Genomic DNA, 19403 nt, shown 5'->3' with positions numbered 1-19403 from the left:
ATTCAAGTTGCAGCTACTAGGGCCTGAGGCAGGGACAGTGTAAAGCTGAGATTAAGGCTCTCCCCAGCCTCCCATAACAAGTCCTTTCTGTGTTTCCTTCCAGGCACCTGGGTACTAGGGGTAATTGCGGGGTGCTTGGGAATATATCCCCGCCCCCCCCCCCCCCCCAGCTCTCCTTCCTCCCGTTCCATTCAGTGGGAGGCCAGGATCCTGCTTTGCCTCCTGCAGGCTTGGGCCACATAGTGAGGAATCAGCCACCAGAGCCAGCAGACAGAACAGGAGCCTGAGGGACTGTGCATGGTGTTTATTAGTGATGACAGGTGGGGCAGGGTCTCGTGGAGCATGCTCTGTAGGTCACACATGAGAGCCATGAGGCAAGGGTAGCTGGGTAGACAGGCCTCTGAGGGCTGTCCTCTTGTGTCGTCTCTCCCCACCTAACCCTAACGTAACAAGCAGCAACTATGAAGGAGGGAAGAAATCTGGGGCCTGTGTGCCCCAGGAGGCATGAGGGCCAAGAACAGAAGTGACAGGATGCAAGAATAAAAGGATGAGAGGGGCAGAGGCCCCAAAACTGTTCCACATGGTCTCTACTACATGTGCCCTCCCTTCCCAAACCCCCAATTCAGGTTGGCGCCTGTCCACCACTTGGCTTGACCGTGTTCCTGGTCCCAGGTCCTCAGATGTTAGGAAGATTCCTGGCAGGGTGAGGAGAGCCCTTCCTTTGCAGCTTCAGCTGTCAGGCCTTTGGCCCCAGGCTAACCTGCCTGCTGCTCCTGCCTGGCATGCAGGTGCCCCACCTGGCTGATAGATAGGAGTGCCATGCTGTGGGGCTCTGATTGTCTCTTCTGGTATGTGGCAGTGAGGTGAGTGGAGGCCCTCGGACCCCAAAGCACAACCCCTGAGTCCCTTGACCGTTAGGATTTGTATCTGCTCAGGGGCTTTGTTGCTTCCTCATGCCCTGTTGGTGACACCCCAACCTCTTCTCACTTCGAGGGGGCATCCCTTCCCTGAGTCTGGTGGGAAGGTCCCTGCTAAGGGGATCCTGGCCTGAGGGTACTGCCCAGTGAGGCAGCTTCTTGTGCAGGAGGAGAGGAAGGGCCAGGGGAGCAGCACACACAGCTAGTACCTGGAATGGGAGCCTAGGGGAGTCACTGCCCAGGAGGTAAGGGGGCCCCCTGCTTTTCCCAGAACCTTGGGACCACAGGCAGCTCTGGGGCTGGGCAGGGGGCTCTAGGGGCGGTGCCTATTGCCAGCCTAATGCCAGTCTAATGCCAACCAGCCTGGAGTGAGTGCCCTAGCCAGCTGTGCCTGTGCCCTCCAGGGTAGGGCAACAGGGGGCGGTCAGTAGCTGTCCTTGGCCCAGGGCCGGTTGCGCTGCCAGTTCCGGTCATTGTGGTTGTGCTCTGAGTCCCGAGCGAGGAGTCGGTCTTGAGGGTCATGCCCATTAGCACTAGGCAGCCCAGAGGTGTGCTGGCGGTGAGGCTGGTACAGGTCCTGGTAGGCGTCTGCATAGTCCTCCTCCAGGTGGTGGGAGCTGCGCTGCGAGGATCCTGTCCAGGCTTGGCGGGAGCTCTCGCTGGCCTCATCTGAGGGCATCAAGCTGTCCCGCTCGAGGGGGGAGTGCTCCTCACCGCGCTCCCCCAACAGCTGCTGGTTCTGAGTTAACACAACAGCTCCACGTGAGGCAGTATGGGCCTCACCTCGGCCTCCCTCCCACCTCTGCTAGGATGGCAAATTCTTCCCCCTCAAACCTCAGTGCCTGGGTAGAGGGAACAGTGCAAGGAAGGGAAGCACACTGGCATATTTTCCCTCTTAAGATAGAGAAAAGTGGCGCTTTTGACTCCTGCGAAATTCAGGCTCTGCCTTCAAGACAGATCAGAGAAAGGTCTGAGAATGTGTTTCTTTTGAGCCCTAGAAAAGTAACTTCTGATAACCCATCTTACTGATTTATTCCCTCTCTCATTAAGAAGTTCCTTAGCCCATCTTCCTAGCTTTGTAAAGCAGAGCTGAGTTGTCTGATCCTTTGGCTTTCAAACTGGAGGCCAAGCACGGTCTTTGGGCAGGGAAGGGGCATCGCTTTGGCTGGCGTGGCCTAGGCCACAGTGGCCACGGGAAATGATTACCTGAAGTCCAGGGATGGCACTGGGAGGACCCAGAAGTCCAGGGCTGGGGGCTGGGTGGTGGGTGGCCCGCCAGTAAACCTCCAGGTACTCAGCCAGGTGCTCACAGGCATCCTCCAGCTGGTTCTCATCCAGAATCACATCAAATGACTCCTGGGCAGGGAAGGGGAAGGGGGATGTTGGCTTCCTCCAAGCAGCAGTTCCCCACTCCTTCACTCCCCCAGTCCTGGAGAAGCAAGAATGGGCACAGGAGTACCTGCCCCAGGCACCCACCGGTGGGCACTGGACCAGCTTGTCATATGCCATCATCTGTACAGTCAGGTGCTTCATCTGTGACTTCCCGCGGGAGCGGATGAGTCGCTGGAGAACCTGAGGGGAAAGAACAGAGCGAGACCTGGAGTATCGGGGGGCCCTGGGCAGAGCTGAGCCAAGAAAAAACTTGACATGTCCCCCACCAGGAAAAGGGAACTCAGGAGCTCTAGTGCAGGGACCAAGCTGAGTCGTGGCACATTCTAGGAGGGTGGCCCTGGGGACCTCCTGCAGCTCTGCTGCCAGCTTACCTTCGGTGAGGAGACTTTGACAAACACGATGATGGGGGCCAGTGAGGTCTTGGCCAGCTGTGCTGGGTGGTTGATGGTGTCAGCATCCAGCACTACCAGCTGCAGAGATTTGGCCAGCTCGAATATGCGCTCGATCTCACTCTGTACTTCAGCTAGGGAGGGAGCAAGCCAGTGGCTCCACCCACTTCTTCCTCCAATGGGGCTTGGGGGCTCCCCAGTGGTGGAAGGGAAGGAATTGTTGGAGGGCGAGGGTGTTCATCAAGGCCTGGGCAGGCAGAGGAACAGGGAACTGAGGAGACTGGGGTGTTTTCCTGCCAATCCTAGGCAGGCAGAGGAGGACTTGGGGAAGAGAAAGGCAGGAGGGAAGTTCTCAGTAAGGCCTGAGTGAGCAGAGAAGCAGGAGCTGGGGACTTCTCACCAATGCTGGAGCGGGCGGAGGAACGCTCAATGATGGTCCTCTTGCCAGGATTGTTGAGCACAGATCGCTTTGCCAGTGAGAGGTCAGCTGTGACTCGGGTGATGGAGATCCTGGGGTGGCGGTGGAGAAGCACAGCTCACTTCTAAATTTCAAGCTTGAGGCCCAGGACCTCCTAACTCCTAATTTTCCCTTTAGAAAAGACCTGGCTACAGATATCTGTTAGGAGGCAATGATCTTCTCCCTGGTTCTCATGCCACCCCATGCCAGAGCAGCCTACCTGCCATCAAACCTATGTTTGAGGAAGTCAAAGAGAGCCTTCTGCATCATGTCTGTGACCTGGGTGGGGGAAAGGAATGGAATTGGCTGAGGACCCTCTTGGAGAGGGGCAGCATCCCTAGGTATAGTCCTGGAGCCCACCTCCTCCACACACAGGCCTTGGGGGTAGTGTGGCAGAGAACACCCCCTCCCACTGTCCCTGGGGCCTTCCCATGGCAGGCTTGGTAGATGTGACTCTTTGGGGTGGAAAACTTCCTCTCACCTCATAACCTTTCAGAGAGGGCCCCACCAGCACCACCGGCCGCATGGAGGGTACCACATCATATGGGGGAACATGTTCTGCCTGCAGAATGGACCTGAGGTCAAGCAAAGCCATGGTCCTGTGGCCTGCCCTATGTCCAGCGGGTGTGGGGCAGATTCAGAAGTTCTGGGCTCCCCTGCTCTCTGTTCTGCTGCCCACCCCCACAATGACTGCCCAGAAGCCTGTTCCCACAGCCATAAGCCATGAGCCCCCAAGCCCAGGTCCCTTCCTTGACTCACCTGCTTTTGCTTCTGCTTGGCTTTTAGAAAAGGAAATAAAAGATTAAAGTTGGTGAAGGGGGATAAGGCCCTGTGGGCATGTAGTCCCTTCCCCAGGGGAAACACTGGGCTTCTCCCGCTCTCTGACCCTTCCACCAACCCCTCCCCACACAGTTCACCTGGGGAGAGTCTCCCTGTTCCCTGTGCCTTAGTGACCCACCTACCCAAGACAGGTGGGTCAGGGGAAGGCTACCTAGAGATGGAGGAGGGGAGCGTCGGTTGCCAATGTCACTGAGGCTGGAGGGATTCCCGGATCTCCTGAGAGCAGAAAGGGAGGTCAGAATGTGCCTTAATGTGTCTACGTTCTATACATTACTTAACAGTTGTGTACACTTTCCTACATTTTAGCAAGGAAGGTGTGACATATGTGCACTTGTGTATGTATGTGTATATTTGTGCTGTGTAAATGTGTATAGCTGGGTATGTGTGTATCTGGGGAGCAGGATATGCGTGCGTGTGTAATAAAGTGGGCTGTGGGTAAAGTGCCCACATTAGGGAGGATGTTTATTGAGTCACAGCCCTGCTCTCACCTGGCCTTTTGCTCCTGCTTGAGTCGGATGCTCTCCAGGCGCTGGGGGCTGGGGATGAAGGCGATGTCCCCACCCTCTTTCACTAGCCGACCGATCCACCAATCATTGCTGTACTTCTGGGGGTGGTGTGGAGCAGGAAGGGATAGTGAGGGCAGGTGGCCCAGGCCTCAGTCCAGGCTCCCCAGTGTGAAAGACCCAGGGACACAGAGCTGGTCTGACTAAGGCAGTTTGAGGGGAGGGGATAGGGGGAGGCACCAGAGGGAAGGGCTGCCAGGTTTGAGCCACCCCTAAGATTTCAGCATGAGGCATCACAGCTGTCACAGGGAACCTGAGAGGCACCTAATCTAACTGCTCACTTTACACATATGGAGACTGAGGGCCAAGCCAGGTGTCAGAAGGATGGGGACCCTGAGGATTGGGTTTTGGATATGAAGGGTATACGGGTGCGTGTTGAGAATAAGAGCTGAGGAGTTCAGGGACTTGTTTATAGACTGAGGACTAAACTAAGAAGCATGGGAACTGGGGCAAGAGGAGGGAAATTGAATGGCTTTTCTTTGTGTGGGAGAGGGTTGGTCACCTCTTTAATGTGCAGAAAATCTTTGGCCTCAAAGTTGACTCCAGAGCCCTGGACTGGGCACTCCTCATCCAGTACGCCACAGTAGCTGACATTGGTCCTCACAGCAAATGCCACAGGTTTGTGCTGGAGAATTTGGCCATCAGTGCCAATGAGGGGAGCCTCAGAGCACCCCTTCCAGTTTCACTGCCCCATCATCCACCCATCACACACACAACCTTTCAGACTCACGTACACACTGTCCGTTGTCCCCTAGACTTAGGGCAGAGCACAGGTTTCCACCCAGCCTGGCCTGCTTTGCCCCCTGCCTACAGGCAAGAGGATACCTTGGCCCTCTCCAGCTGCTGCTGAGCTTGGCTCTCCACTTCTCGCCGGGCACTCTCCCGATCCTCCTCCAAGGAGACGTCTGAGTCCAGAGATGGGCGACTGGTATAGGAGTCAGCTGAACCCTGGTATGGGGGAGAGGCTGTGATCCCTAGGCTCAGGTGGGAAGTACAGAGGCACCCTCCAACCCTATAGCAGTGCCTCCACAAACCCCCGCCTCTCTGTGTCCACAGGGGTGGCCGGTCCCCCACAGGCCCTCCAATTTCCCTGAGAAGGATCTCAGTGCCTCTGGGCTATAGGAATGCCACCCAGTCCACATGCGCTAAGATCTGGGCCCCTCCCCCAAGCCTTTAATACTGCAGCTTTGAATAGAGCCTTCGCTCCCTCCTTCCTTCCTTTTCTTCCCTCTACCATGTCCTCCTCTGAGGCAGACGGAAGGGAGATGTACTTGAAGATGATTGTGAATGTGGGTGACCCAGCTCTCTTGTTCACACCAGTCTGCAAAACAGCCTAGACATTATCCCTTTAAAATGCCTGGCCGATGTACGGCCAGTGGGGAACAGTCAAGTGATACTGGCTGGCATGGTACTGGTCCTGAGTGTCTGGATACAGCCATCCACCCCTTAGATCTCATCTCTCCTAGTCCCTACCCTTCCAGGACGAAGAGGACACAGACCTGCCAACTCCTGGAAGTTACTCCCCACCCCCACTTTTCTCTCACAGTGCTGGGGCAACTGGCCAGGTGTGGGCAGCAAACGACACAGGCTGAAGGCAACACAAAGCTATTTCCATGGGCTTGTGAGGCTGGGCCACGCCCACCACCTGGCTCACCTCTCTCCACCCTGCCTCCAAGGGGATATCAGCCCTGGAGGAGGGCCATGTGGTTGCCAGGCAACCTAGCAGAGGAGCAGGACCCTGGGGTGATAAGGAGGGGGTCTTTGTAACCTGAGCCAGGAGAGAGTCTGTGTCCTGCCCAGAGTAAGGGTCTTTGGACAAGGGTGCATTTGGAGGGTTGTGGAGTTCACCTTCAACGCCTTCAGTAAGATGCCCAAATGAGCAAGGGAAATTGGACCTTAGCACCGGAGGATAGAAGTCAGGATGGCTGAGTTTTCCCCAGTCTAGGCAAAAGGGAATCTTTTGTTTTCTGCCTCAGTTTTCCCTGTTTATGATCAGAGGCAAAGTGGGACTTCTATCAATTTGGAGGTGCAGGTGACAGAGATAAGGTAGGACCCTAGAGAAGAAGTTGATGTGAGAGGTGTGTGTGTGTGTGTGTGTGTGTGTGTGTGTGTGCATGCATGTGCATGTCTATGGAGGGGATTTTAGGATATTCTCAGTCTGAGGAATTTTCCTTCATGCCCAGGCTACATGACCACCTACAGACGGCAGCAGAGGTCAGATTCCCAGTGGGGAAGACAAACTCATAGACCTGCTGTCTGCCATGCCCTCTGCTGTCTACCATGCCCTCTGCCCAGCTCCACCATGGGTAGGAGAGCTGGTCAGCCTGATGTCAGCCCAGGCCTACGGCCTAGGCTAAAGTCAATATTTGTGGTAGATGGGAGGCATGAAGACAGCACAGGGGGGAAAAACTCTTTCATCTTACAGAGAAGTAAGGTCTGCATGTTGTTTCCTATCTCTCATGAGAGCAAAATAAGGCTAGCTTGGCTGTAGGATAGAACGGCTGAGCCCCAGGAAGAACATCTGCACTGTCTGTAGAGTGGGGGACCTCCTCCCAGGGGTCTCAGATACAGAATACAGTAGTCCCTCTCTATATCGCAGTTCACTTATCACTGTATCGCAGGATTTTTAAAAATATTAATTTAATTATTTATCGCAGATTTTTCACTATATCGCGGGGTTTTGCGGTACTGTATACGTATGTTTTTAAAGTTACGTAGGTTTAAGAGTGTAGAATATGTTTAAGAACATAAGTAGTGTTTATAAAAGTGTGGAAAAGGTTAATAAGGGAGTGGGAAAGGTTAATAAGGGACTGGAGATGGTTTTTAAGTGTGTGGGAAGGGTTTATAAAGCCTTAAAATATATATAAATACTAAAATAAACGTAAGGTTCCCACTTTGCGGATTTTCACCTATTGCGGGTGGTGGGGGGTGTCTAGAACATAATACCCACCATAAGTGAGGGAATACTGTATACCTCTGGGAGGTGGCTGAGTGAAGGGAATAGAGGCCAACAGGCTGGGAGGCAGGAGGCAAGGCAGGATGACACTCACTTTGATAAGTACCCATCAGATGCCTCCTAGATGCCCAGACCTGTGCTGGGAGAGGAGTCTAGCCTTCACTCTCTGCTCTCCAGGCTCTCAGCCTAATTTAGTCATCTTAATATCCCTGCCTGGATTACCTGGCCTCCTGCCCTAGGATGGGAATGATAGGATCTCTCCATAAGTGGTTAATGAGTTGGGCTCAGAATGGAACTCCCTCTCCATTATTCCCAAATCCTCAGAGCTCACCTGTCTCTCATGCTCTGGTATCCCTTGGGGAGTCCAGGTGCCCCTGCCAAGCCTAATCTGGGGTCTTGCCTCCCCTACCCCATTATGCCAAATAGCCAGAGGCTCAGTACTTTGGAGCTGCCAGGAGTTGGCACAGTGCCCTAGTTGTGCCCCCCTTGCTTGGTGAGTGTGTGGGCAGGACGCAGCTCCACTCTTGCCTGGCATGGGGGAAGGAGAGGAGGGAGATGAGCCTGTGGTGGATTTATTTAGAGCCTGATCTCCCTCCTACTTCTTCAGAGGGGGCCTCAGAGAGAGCAAGGAGCCAGGCAAGAGAAAGGAAAGTGGAGGAGGGTGGTCCAGGGACCAGAGAGAGGTGGGGAGCGAGTGATGGATTAGCAGAATGCCCCCAACAGCATCCACACGTCAGTCTCTCTTGCAGCAGCTCTTGCCTTCTCACCCGGGATGGGAAGAACCTCCTAGGGGCCTCCAGCCCTGCAGGAACATTCGTTCTCAAGCTCAGCTTGGCACCCGGGGCCATGCCAGCTGTCCCTTCAATTGTCAGAAAGAGGTGTCCACCAGAGCCTTGAAAATCATCTGCTCTTGCTCCCATGTAATTAGCCCCAGAGGCCTAATGGGGAATTTGGCCCAGCAGGAGCCCAGTCCCAGAAAAGGACTGACAGCTGCCTATTCTGAGCCCTAGAACTCATTCATCCTGGGCTTGGCAGCGAGAGATGGGAGGAGAGAGACTCCAACACTCCACTTTCAACCCTGGAGTGCTCTGCCTTTCACACCTATCAGGGACCCCTTCCAACCACTTAGTTCTCTCCAAAGGAGGCCTTTTTGCAGAATGTTTGAGAGAAGCTGCTCCCCATATTTGCCCCCTCTTTCCAGGCACTCTCCCTGCCTCTGAGCTCCGGGAATCACTGCCTAATGAGCTGATTTGTCTCAGTGGGTCAGGAGATAAAAGCAAAGAGGAGAATTAAATATTTATCGGTTGCCTGGTTGTCGGAGCGAAGAGCTTCCTCTCCATCCCCAGGCCCTCGGCTCCTCTGCCTTCACCTCCAGGTCCTCCATGCTGAGCAGGCACTCAGGATGCCCGCTGCTCTAAGGACACCTCAGCGGGAGGCATGGACTGGATGGGGATCAGACAGCTGGCCCACCCATGTGCTGGGCGCCCAGTTTCCAGCTTGAGAGAGAAGCTGGGCTGGAGGGTGAGGGGATAAGGCAAGATCAGGATGGACAGGGTTAGGGAATAATGGAGGTCTTCAAGTTTTGTGATCTTTCTGTTTGAAGAGGCTGGTACCTGATTCTCTGGTGTTCTCCCAGGCTCTCTAAATTTGTCCTTTACTTGAAGTACAGAAGGTCTGAATTGTCCCCCTGGGACCCAGGAGACCCAGCTTCTCCTGTAGCTGTTGAGTTCAGACCCCATAAATGCTCCTGTGGGAACTCCAGACATTGTGTGTGCCCCTTCTAAAGCCCCTGTGCCCTCAGCCTCCAGCCCTTACTCCCTCCACCCTTCTGTCCTGGGCTTTGGAGACACCTGCTGGGGCCAGTCCCCCGCACTACCCGCTCCCTGCACGCAACCGATGTCCCTTGGTTTAGGACTAGGGAACTGAGGAGCTCTTACCACAAAAATCCATCTTTCTACTTTCCTGGAGCGCCCCCCACTATACTCCCTGCCCCGCCACCGAGGCGTCTTTCCAAAGTACTGAACTAGGAGAAGGGTCCAAGGGAGCGGAGATGTCACCCCAACTTCCCCACCCCCACCCTCACAGGGGGCACTCACCGCCTCCGAGTCCTCAAACCCGGGCACGTAGGAGTCGTCATACATGGGGAGTCCGGGTGGGGGGAAGCGAGTGGCGCCGGGGGCGGTAGTGGCCCCGAGGCAGGGGCGAGGACAGCGGGCCGCGACCGGGAGATGCCACTGAGCCCCGCGGCTCTGCGGACGGCGGCGCAGAGCGAGAGCGCGCGAAGGAGGGAGCGAGCCGCGAAGACCAGCTGCTCGGAGCTCAAATCACCGCTCCCTCCACCCCACCCCACCCCCCTAAACCCTGCCAGTCCCACCCCGAGCGCGGCTGAAGAATCTGGCGCCGGCTCCTAAAACAATAGTGCCCGCCCACCTGACCCCCACCCCCCGCCGGCAGCTGGCGGGGGTGGTGGCGGTGGCGTCGGCCACCCGGGGAGCCCGGGACCTGGCCAGGAGAGGGTAGTGGACCCGAGCTGGGTAGAACGTGGGTCCCCCAGCACCTATGGGCCAGAGGTGCAGTGGGGAGGAAGGGGAGGAGAGACTGCAGGCGGGCGGATCCAGGCAGGGAGGAGGCGGGGCGAGGAGAGATGCGGAGACACGGACGCTCGGCAACCCAGGAAATACTCCGCCGGGAAACAAAGGGCTGGAGCGGGGGAGGGGCGGGGGGAAACGCAGAAACAGAGGGAGGCGAGACCCGAGCCGAGAAAGCAGGCACAGTTACGGGAAGGTTGGAGAGAAGAAGGAAGGATAGAGGCAGAGGGAGGAAAGAAGGAAGGCAGGAAAATAGGGAGAAGAGGCGAGGCGGGGGCGAGTGGGGGAGGGGGTCCCAGGTGAGCGGGCGGCGCGTCTGGGCCCTGGCGGTCCCAGAGACTCCAAAAGCGAGCCCCGCAATGGTACTGAGGAGGAATGGGTTTGGCGACTTCACGCCAATGCCGCATAAGTAGCCCCTGCTCGCACTAGGTGATCGGCCCCCCTCATTGCTGGGACCCTGCAACGAAGGGCGTGGCCACCCAACCCGCCTAGCAGGAGGTTTTGGATCCGGCAGCCGCACACCTGTTGCGCAGGCAGATTTCATCCTAGTCTGCCCAGGATGGGGGTTCCCCTCACTTCTTTGCCAAGGGCTGTGCCAGGCATTGCCAAGGTATCCGTGGGAACTGGGACGGGAGGGGCTGTTTTAGGTGAGCCTAAAGCGACCGGAAAGAAGCCAGCGGGTGGAGGTAGAGGGATTGTGGCTAGGATAGAAGGTGGCAATCTGGCCACACTGGGGTTAGTAGGGAGATGCGAGCGGGTGTCCCCAGAGTCACTAGCTTAAGGCCAGATTCCCTCCTTAGCAAAAGGATGGAGGTGGGGTGGCTGGTATCCTGGTTGGAGCCACATGTACCACTCTGCCCTAGTCCGTCTCCTTCCTTCAAAGGAGCCCTGAGATTTGAGATTAGAAACCAAACAGCAGCCTTTATTTTGAGCAAGCTTCCCCAAAGATCAACCCTTTTGCGTTCCCTCCTTTTTCCCTCATCTCCTGAGCAAAGGCATTTCTTTGAATTTTGATCGCCTACCTGCCCCTCCACCCCACGCCCGAACCCCAAAGGGCAAAGTGGGAGGGTTACACCTGGAGGACTTGAGCTCAGTCTTTCTCCACCCGCACCCGCCCGCGCAGGAGGGTAAATCAAGAATCTGCCTTCCAGGGCTACAGGGGAATTAGAAAACCAAAACTCAGAAAGGGTTTGATGAGATGGGAGAAAGTACTGTACATGGAAGAGAAAGACCACCCAAACCAACTGGCTTCCCACTTATATCAGTCACTTGTTTATGTTTCGTTGGCCAGAAAAAGACAGAAGGAGGCTCATCTTAAGACCATCTTAAGTGTGCCTTTAGCCTGTCCACCGTTGTGAGTGGTGTAGTCCAGCCCTGCCCATTGTCTTCCTCCTGCTGGATTTGGCAATTTTGTCAGATCCCTTATGGCTGAGGGGACTGATCACTACTAGGGGAGGCCGTCCGCTTTCAGTTTCCTCTCCTGAGTCCAGCACCATTTGAGGATTGTTTATATATTGAATTCTTCTGTATTGAAAGTTCCCAGACACTGTCTTCTCAATTTTGTGCCCTCTCCTAGTTCCTCAGTATTCCTATAGCCACCTCTTTTATTTGCCTTGTCATCCCTTCTGTTCTTCCAGAGGGCAGAAAGGAGGCATGAGATGTGGATGAATATGATGCTCGAAGTGCTGGGAGATAACTCTAATAAAGAAGACAGCTGCTGCCCTGACTGGTATGGCTCCGTTGGTTGGGCGTCATCCCCCCAAACGAAGGATCACAGGTTCGATTCCTGGTCGGGGCACATGCCTGGGTTGCAGGTTTGGTCCCTGGTGGGGCATGTACCAGAGGCAACCGATCAATGTTTCTCTCCCTCTCTTTCTTCCTCCCTTCCTCTCTCTCTAAAAATAAATAAATAACCGTGGCTGGTGTAGCTCATTGGATTGAGTACGGGCCTGTGGACCAAAAGGTCACCGATTTGATTCCCAGTCAGGGAACATGCCTGGGTTGTGGGCCAGGTCCCCAGCTGGGGGTGCGTGAGAGGCAACCACACATTAATGTTCCTCTCCCTCTCTTCTTCCCTTCCCCTCTTTCTAAATAAATAAAATAAATAAAAATAAATAAAATTATTTTTTTAAAAAGAAAAAAGACAGCTGCTGAGGCATTTGCTTCTCTCCCAATCCCTGAATCTATTTCCCTGAATCTATTCCCCAGACCTCTCCTTTGAGAACCTCCCCACCACCAGGGTATCCTGGATACTGTCGGTAACAGTGGACCTACTATCAACCTCATTCCTTCCTCACACACCTTGTTGTCTTCATCCTCTGCTGGGACAATGGTGTCTAAATGTGCTTCTGAAGCATGAGTTACCATGCCAACCAACCCCAGGAGATAGGTTCAAGTTCCTCATATCTGGGTCCATCCCCTGGGTCTTTCAGGAGCTTCAGAGCCTCTCTCTCTTCCCCTCATCTCTGAATTGCTACTCAATGCCCTCTCCCCATTTCTCACCTCACCCACACCTGCCTAGTCCAGTTCTCATACCAACCTAGTGACCGCCTGTCCTATAATAAGACATTTGTCTGTCATTGTCCATGCTGCCCCAACCTCTTTGCTTTTCTGTGATTGAGCATAAGGGAAGAGAGCTGAGGGTTAAAAAAAGGGATTTGAAGAGAGGCTTCCTCCTGCCCTCTTCTTTCTAAGGAGAGAGCTGTTAGTCTAGCAGTTGGCAGGTACCAAGGCATGGAAGCAGGACACAGGAGGATAAGCGGGAATAACCAGATTGAGGGGGTTGGAGTTCTTGGGAGCCTCCAGGATACCTAGCTTCTCCTATAAATGCACCAGGAAGCTGGGCAGATCCTGATCCCTGAGCACTGAATGGGGAAACTGAGGCAGGAGCTAGGGCCTCAGGGAAATCCTCCTCCTCAGCAGTCTTTAAGAGCTGGACCAAGCTAACCCCCCTAGCATTTTAGCTGCCCCCAGGGAACCTGGGGAGGTGTACTGGGGAGTTTGGCTGAGCCCTCCTCTTTTCTAGCCCCTGTTCTGGATCCCTAGGCAGTTGTCCCTTCCCATCCCTGTCCAAATGCTTAGAAGCTGCCAGCTCCGGCCACTCTCTCAGTTTACTGCCTCTTCCACCCTTAGCTTCACCTCTGGTCTCCCTCCCCATCACTGCAGACTCCCCCAAATTCGATCCCACTTTCTAGCTTGGAATGGGGCTCTCCTCCCACCCACTGAGGACGGGCCCCCCCGCGTTTACCTCATTCAGCAGGAAGGTTGCACTGGAGTCAGAAAAAGACATAGACCGGCCTAGCGGTCTCTCCTCCTCCCCCGGGGCCAGGGGCTCCGAGGCGGGAGCAGGACCCGGCCGCGGCTTTGCATACAGGCTCCCGCTGCACGTCTGGCCTCGCCCCACGCCCGCCTGGCTCCACCGCCTGCTCCCTTCCTCTCTCTTGGTTCCCTCCCCCTTTTCCTTCATCCCTCCCTCTCTCCCTCCCTCTCCCTTTCACGCCTTCCCTTGTCACTCTCGCCCTCTCCTGTCGCCTTTCAGTCCTGCTCTCTCCATTTCCGTCTCTCCCTCCTCTTTACCGTCCCTGGTCTGTTTATCAGGGTTCCCCCCCACTGTCCTTCCATTCACATAGCTCGTATCCCTTTTCTGCCTTCCCCCTCCCCTTTCGCTTCTTCCTCTATCCCCTCCCCAGAAAAGGGACTCTGGAGCTCCCACCGCCACAGGCAGAAGGGCAGGAGTAGCTCAAGGGCCGCCTGACTCCGGCGCTTCGGGCTGAAGGTTCTGCTCCCCGCGGCCCTAGCTCGGTGCGCCTCCGCCCAACCTCCACTGTCTGAGGAAGGAAAGCGCCGCGGTCCCAGAGGCGGCTCCGACCGACCTCAGCAGATGAACGGATCGAAAAAGAAGAACGTTCGTGTACTGCTCGCTAACCCCTGCGTCAAGGCTCTCCCTCTGGGTTAAGGGGCAGCCACATCCATCTCCCGATCCCAGGTCCAGACCCTGAGGCTTCTGCGGGATCCAACTGGAGATAGCCCAGTCGGGATGTGCCCGGCGCCCGGGGAGTCTCTGTTACTTCTCTCTCCTGGGTGTTGGCGGCCCGGGACTCAGCCCGCCAAGGCGAAAAGCAGAAGCGAGGTGGCTCCTCAGAACCTGCTGCAACATCCCCTGGACTCGCTTGCCCTCCAGGTGGCGGTATCCGCCCGAGGGTCCCATCTGTTGGCTGGTAGGGGCGGGCCCTGCCAGCAGGAGGCGCTGCCCTGGCCGAACGGAGGGGCCGAAGCTCTGAGCCAGACCCCCACTAAGCCCAGGACGAACGCCCCCATCTTTCCGGGAAGTGCAGTCTCATCTCCATACCCCTAGTATGGGACTCCAGGCTGCACTCTGTACCCACCCCAAGTATCCTTTTAGACACTTGGCCCCTCTGGAGCCCTAGAGCGCTCCTACCTCCATCCTGGTCTCCTGGGGCGACTCCGCTGACGGGCCTGGGCAGCAGGGAGTACAGAGTCGCGAGACGGATCCTCGGGTCAGTACCCCTCCCGCCCCCTTTCCGCGGGCACGTCAAAGAGGACAAGCCCAAGTTCTGGCGGGGGAAGGGGGGAGCAGGGGTGTAGCCCCAGCCAGCGCTCTCCCTGCACCCCCTGAACGGATCTGCCTCTCATTGGTCCCTCCACAACCCCAGCACCCGCCAGGCTGGACTGACTCGTCTCCATACCAAAGACGGCGGCTGGGTGATGCGAAGGTGCAGTAGACCTCTGTGGAGATACACGGACACACCCTGACGCTGAATGACTGGGGTTCCCAACTTCCCCTCGGTACTAGCTAGAACTCTTCCCCCTATGGCGCTAGAACGTCCTTGCGCTTCTTTTTAACTTGCTTCCCCCTGGGGTTCCCTTAATCTTCCCATCCTCTGGGGATCTTGGAAGACTTCCCTTCCTCTTTGTTTAGCTGACCCTCCCCTTGCCCTCATTCCAGAGGGAGCTAAATTGGGAGAGAATTAATTCTCTCCACTCCCAGCTCCTCCTCAGGCTGGTCTTAACCTGGGAAGCGCTTTGGGAGGGCACCTCCCCCTTCTCTCTGTGGTCTAGTCCAGCAGGTCCAAGGATTCCCTTACCTCCCACCTACCCCCAATTTACTCAACTTTATTCAGAAGAGATAGATTGCGTGTGTTTTTAAAATGTGCATAGAGGATTTTATGTTTTGTTTTGGTTCTGGTTTTCTTTTTGGCTCTAATGGAGCAGAAGCTTTGCCTTTCATTTGGCAATAAGACCTGGAGGAAGAGAACCCCTCCTTCCACTCCATGCACCCCTGCTGACCACAGCTAATGGACTAGCTCCTCTGGGCCTTGGGGCAGCTTTAGTTTCCATAGGAAAAGGGGGGTGGAGGGTGCTGGCCAAGGCAAGCAATTGTCCTGGCTTTCCCCTCTCTCCCTCCTTCCCTCCCTCCACTCTCCCAGAACCTACAGTCAAGAACACTCTCTCTCTCTTCAATCCTTACTTTAAAATAGAAATATCAATGATTTCTTGCTTAGCCTATCAGGGAATCTGAGGTGCACAGGGCAGCTCAGCAGCCTTCACTTTTTCTCATTTTCACTCCAGCTGCTGTACCACACAACCCTCTCCCTCGCCCAGCCTCCAGGCCTCTAGAACTGTCCTCTCCCAGCCTCCTCCATGTGAAATGACTGGCAGGATTAACCCTCTTTGGGGCCTGTCTGGGACCCACACCATCTTCCTCCCCACTATCCCTCCCTTGCTATGACTATGATCTCTATGGTCCCCATCTCTGGCTATGACCCCACAGTGTCCGGGACCCTGCTAAGAGGGGCCTCTAGCCTGGACACACTGTTGGGAGCCATGCCTTAGCTTGGATCCTTAAGGGTCAGGGATTCCCAGACGGCCTTCAGCCCTTTTCCCCCGGGATCAGCTCACCCTATTCTCTGACCTACCAGATCCCCAGGTTGTCAGGACCTCAAGATAATTGGCAGGGCCTCTCTAGCCCTTTTGTCTAGTCTTTGTACAGATGCAGCTTTGCAATAGGAGGTTGCTCTACTGATCTCTAGTTGGGTTCAATCCCCTCTTAGCTCCTCAGCAAGGCATAACCTGCACAATGGCACTGAGTGGCCTTAATTGAAAACTTGTGAACCACAAGGACAGAGAACAAAGATCACCATGTTCGTCATTTTGTATTTATCCCACCGAGACCAAAGAGGTCTATGTGTCTCTTCTGAGAAAGCTCAGAAGTAGTTTCCACAGGGAATCCCCATTGCCAACTCCGATATTACTCTGGGGAAGTTCTTCCAACATCAAACCTCAATTACTCCTGCTGCAATCTCTGTCTTCTTTTTCTGAGCTTCGCCTCTGGGCTTGTGGTGATATTTGATGCTTCTAGGCACTTTCAGGCTCCATCCCCTGACACAGCATTTGCTATAAATATGCCTGAGGAGTTTCTTGCTGACAGTGCCCAGTAAGATTGCACCGTCCTTCCCACACCAGGATTCTCTGGAGGCATTGGGCTCCCAGCTATGTCTTGAAGACAGATTCTTGCCCACTCTGGGGCATGCAGTGTGGCTGCTCTGTGGATTGAGAGCTCTCTGGTACCTGGCAAGGAGGGAAGGTGAGAGGGCTGAGATGCTTAGCTCTCATTCTCTTGCTTCACAGAGTATGGTTCAGTCGGGTAGGGGCTTGATATATGTTTACTTCAGTCTTACTTAGATCTCAGTTTCCCTACTGGATCAATGTGATGGGTGATTCCAACTGCACAGAATGGATTGGAGTGAGGAATGAGGCTGGGGCAGGAGCAGAACTCCAGGGGTGCCCCAGGTTGGGGAAAAGGTATTGGCAGCAAGATCCCTAGGAGGGCCTGGGGAAGGGGGGCTGGCCTAGACTTGACTGCCTTTTTTCCTTCACTCTTGGAAAAGTCTGAACACTTTAGGACTTTGAATAACAGCAAGGGGTCTGTTTCAGTCTTTCCTCCACTCCCTCCTGTTTACAAGCCACGGAAGCTGGGTTTGAAAAGAGGTATGACAGGGGTGGGAAAGGGGGATGAGGGTTTCTGAAATGTTTGACTCTGGTTATAGGCCTAAGGGGTGAAGCTTTTGGGAGAAATCGTTCCCCTAGCAGGGGCAGTTAAATCATCCTCGGGCTCCCTGCAGCGTGGGACAAAAGGGACCTGGGCATTCTTTGGGGGTGGGTGTGCTGCTTACAAGAGGCTGAGGCTGGCCCCAGGAGGCTCACCTGACCCTGGATGTACAGCTGGAGTGAGTCAAGGTGAGGTTCTGTGTTTTCTGTGTTTGGGTCCTTCCTCTCTACCCTTCTGGCTCACTTATAGTTCCTGGGTTCCTTTATCTGTCACCAAATCCCTGATCTCAGCCCAGATCAGAGGCCCTCTTTAATAAAGAGCAAAGGGAGAGGTGCTGATGCTGGGAGGGTGCTGGAGGCTAGGTAACCCCTCTGCTCACTCCTACCCAATCCCTGGCTCACCACTGACTCCCACCACTTTCAGTTTAAGGATCTGAGCTGTGGTAGCCATCTCCAGTTCGGGAGGACATGGTGGCTTCACCCTCCCTGGCAATGAATTATTGAAGAGAACATAGTGCTAGCTGCTCACAGCTGCTGCCCCTTGGGCCCACCATCACCTCTTGCTCTGCTTCTCACTGCTCCTTCCCTCGCTGTGAGCAGTGGGGGGAGGGAGGTGGTGAGGCCTAGGGGCCTGGGAGGAGGTGTTAGGGAGAGGCAGGACCTGGATAGGGAAGTACAGGCCTTGGTGAGAAGCCTCCTAGGGAGGAAGGAAGAGGGCTGGTGAAGAGTCCTGGCTCCTTGTCATGGTCAGGAGGGCAGAGGGAGCTGGCAGCCACCCTGGAGCCAGGTTGGGAAGTGAGACTGAAAGACCCTTGACCCCAGTTTCTCCCCAGCATTGGAGGTCTAGACACCCAAATGCCTCCAGGGTTACCCAGAGCCAGAAGTCTGGGGCTTTTTTGGCCTGGAGTCAGTACCAGTAAGGCATTAGGTCCTTCCAGGAATCTGTGTGCAGAGGCCTCTGTCCCTCCCGGAATCAGCGTCCTGCTGACAATGGAGAACTACAGATCTTCCGGGAGCAGGTGCAGGTGAGGAGGGCGCAGGTGTCAGGATAGGCCTGGTAGAAAGAACCAGGGATTTGGAATCTGAATACCAGAAGGCAAGTCCTAATTCTATCATTAGTTGTGTGCAAATCACTTATCTCAGCAAATGAGTTTCCTTACCTTTAATAGACAAAAAAACAGTGCTTGGTTAACAGAGGATCTATGAGAATTCAACAGGAACATTTGCTTCAGAAAACAAAAGGGCTTAAACATTCAAAAGAAAAAGAATGGAGTGTTAAAGTTAGTTGTTGTAACTGGGGGGTAAGAACCTCATAAACAGGTAAGTAGCACGTGGTGGAGAGAACCTGTACAGTCATGACCTGGGTTTTAGCCCATGCCTTGTGACCAGCCCTTCGTCCTTCCTCTTCCAAGGTTCAGAGACCATAGTCAGTCCATGGTGGATCTGGAGTCAGGCCCAGATCTTCAGATCCTATCTCCTGGGTTCTTTCCATTCCAGTGTGTGGGCCAGATACTCTGGTTCACTCTGCCCTTCCACATGCTCAGTACTGGGAACTTCCCCTGAGAAGTTCCCACACTGGGATGCCACAGTGATTAGTACTTCATTCCTTCCTGTTATTCGTGGCCACACCCACCTCCTTCAGGAATAACTCAGCAAGTGCATTTCTTGACTCTCCCCCAGGCAGCAGGAATAATATTACCGAGTATTTGGAAATGCATTTTAAAAAATAACCTTTTATTGCAGAAATCGTATCTATGGATTGTAGAAAATTAGAAAATAAAGATAAGCAACAAGACAGAATAACTCAAAACACAGCATTCCCACCATCCAGATATTATCACCATTAACACTTTGAGTGTAATACTTATGGATTTTTGTTCTGAAACTTTTTTAAAAACTTGACATATAACTCAATTATATGAAGTGCACAAATATTGAAAGTACAATTTTAGGGGCATAGATACCTACATCTGTGTAACCACATCCAAATCAAGGTCTACAACAGCAATTTTCAACCTGACTGTTTAGTCAGATTGTCAAATTTAAAAAATGACAACAGTCAACACAACAATAGCCATCTGGTGTAAATGCCCTGTCTTGAACCATAAATATATAGGTCATGTAATAGAGTTGCATCTTATTGGTCATGTCTTATAATAAGTTTGTGTCTGATTGGCTAATTCTCGGTACCAGAAATCCTTGTATATAAGTATAGGCACCTGATTTTTTTGAA

At 54.3% G+C, this 19403-nt stretch overlaps 1 protein-coding gene across 3 annotated transcripts; it reads right to left on the bottom strand.

The window, feature by feature from the left end:
* Positions 1-289: 289 nt before the first annotated feature.
* Positions 290-14606, bottom strand: CACNB3 (calcium voltage-gated channel auxiliary subunit beta 3). 3 transcript variants are annotated; one of them, XM_090273092.1, is made up of 13 exons: positions 14541-14606; positions 5384-5506; positions 5061-5183; positions 4484-4599; positions 4147-4211; positions 3915-3934; positions 3637-3717; positions 3376-3434; positions 3099-3208; positions 2681-2832; positions 2394-2489; positions 2124-2273; positions 290-1656 (listed from the first exon to the last, which is right to left on the bottom strand). In XM_090273092.1, exons 1-13 carry the CDS (start codon positions 14544-14546, stop codon positions 1342-1344), a joined length of 1416 nt encoding a protein of 471 aa, XP_090129218.1. In that variant the 5' UTR covers positions 14547-14606; the 3' UTR covers positions 290-1341. The 3 variants fall into 3 exon arrangements, with proteins under 3 accessions (XP_090129218.1, XP_090129217.1, XP_090129216.1); XM_090273091.1 differs by lacking the exon at positions 14541-14606 and adding an exon at positions 13350-13522; XM_090273090.1 differs by lacking the exon at positions 14541-14606 and adding an exon at positions 9611-9837.
* Positions 14607-19403: the final 4797 nt, after the last annotated feature.

Source organism: Furipterus horrens, unplaced genomic scaffold (genome assembly GCF_987537825.1).
Source record: "Furipterus horrens unplaced genomic scaffold, mFurHor1.1.pri manual_scaffold_4, whole genome shotgun sequence".
In the NCBI taxonomy this organism is placed as follows: Eukaryota; Metazoa; Chordata; class Mammalia; order Chiroptera; family Furipteridae; genus Furipterus; species Furipterus horrens.
This window is presented reverse-complemented; position numbering and strand designations above follow the sequence as displayed.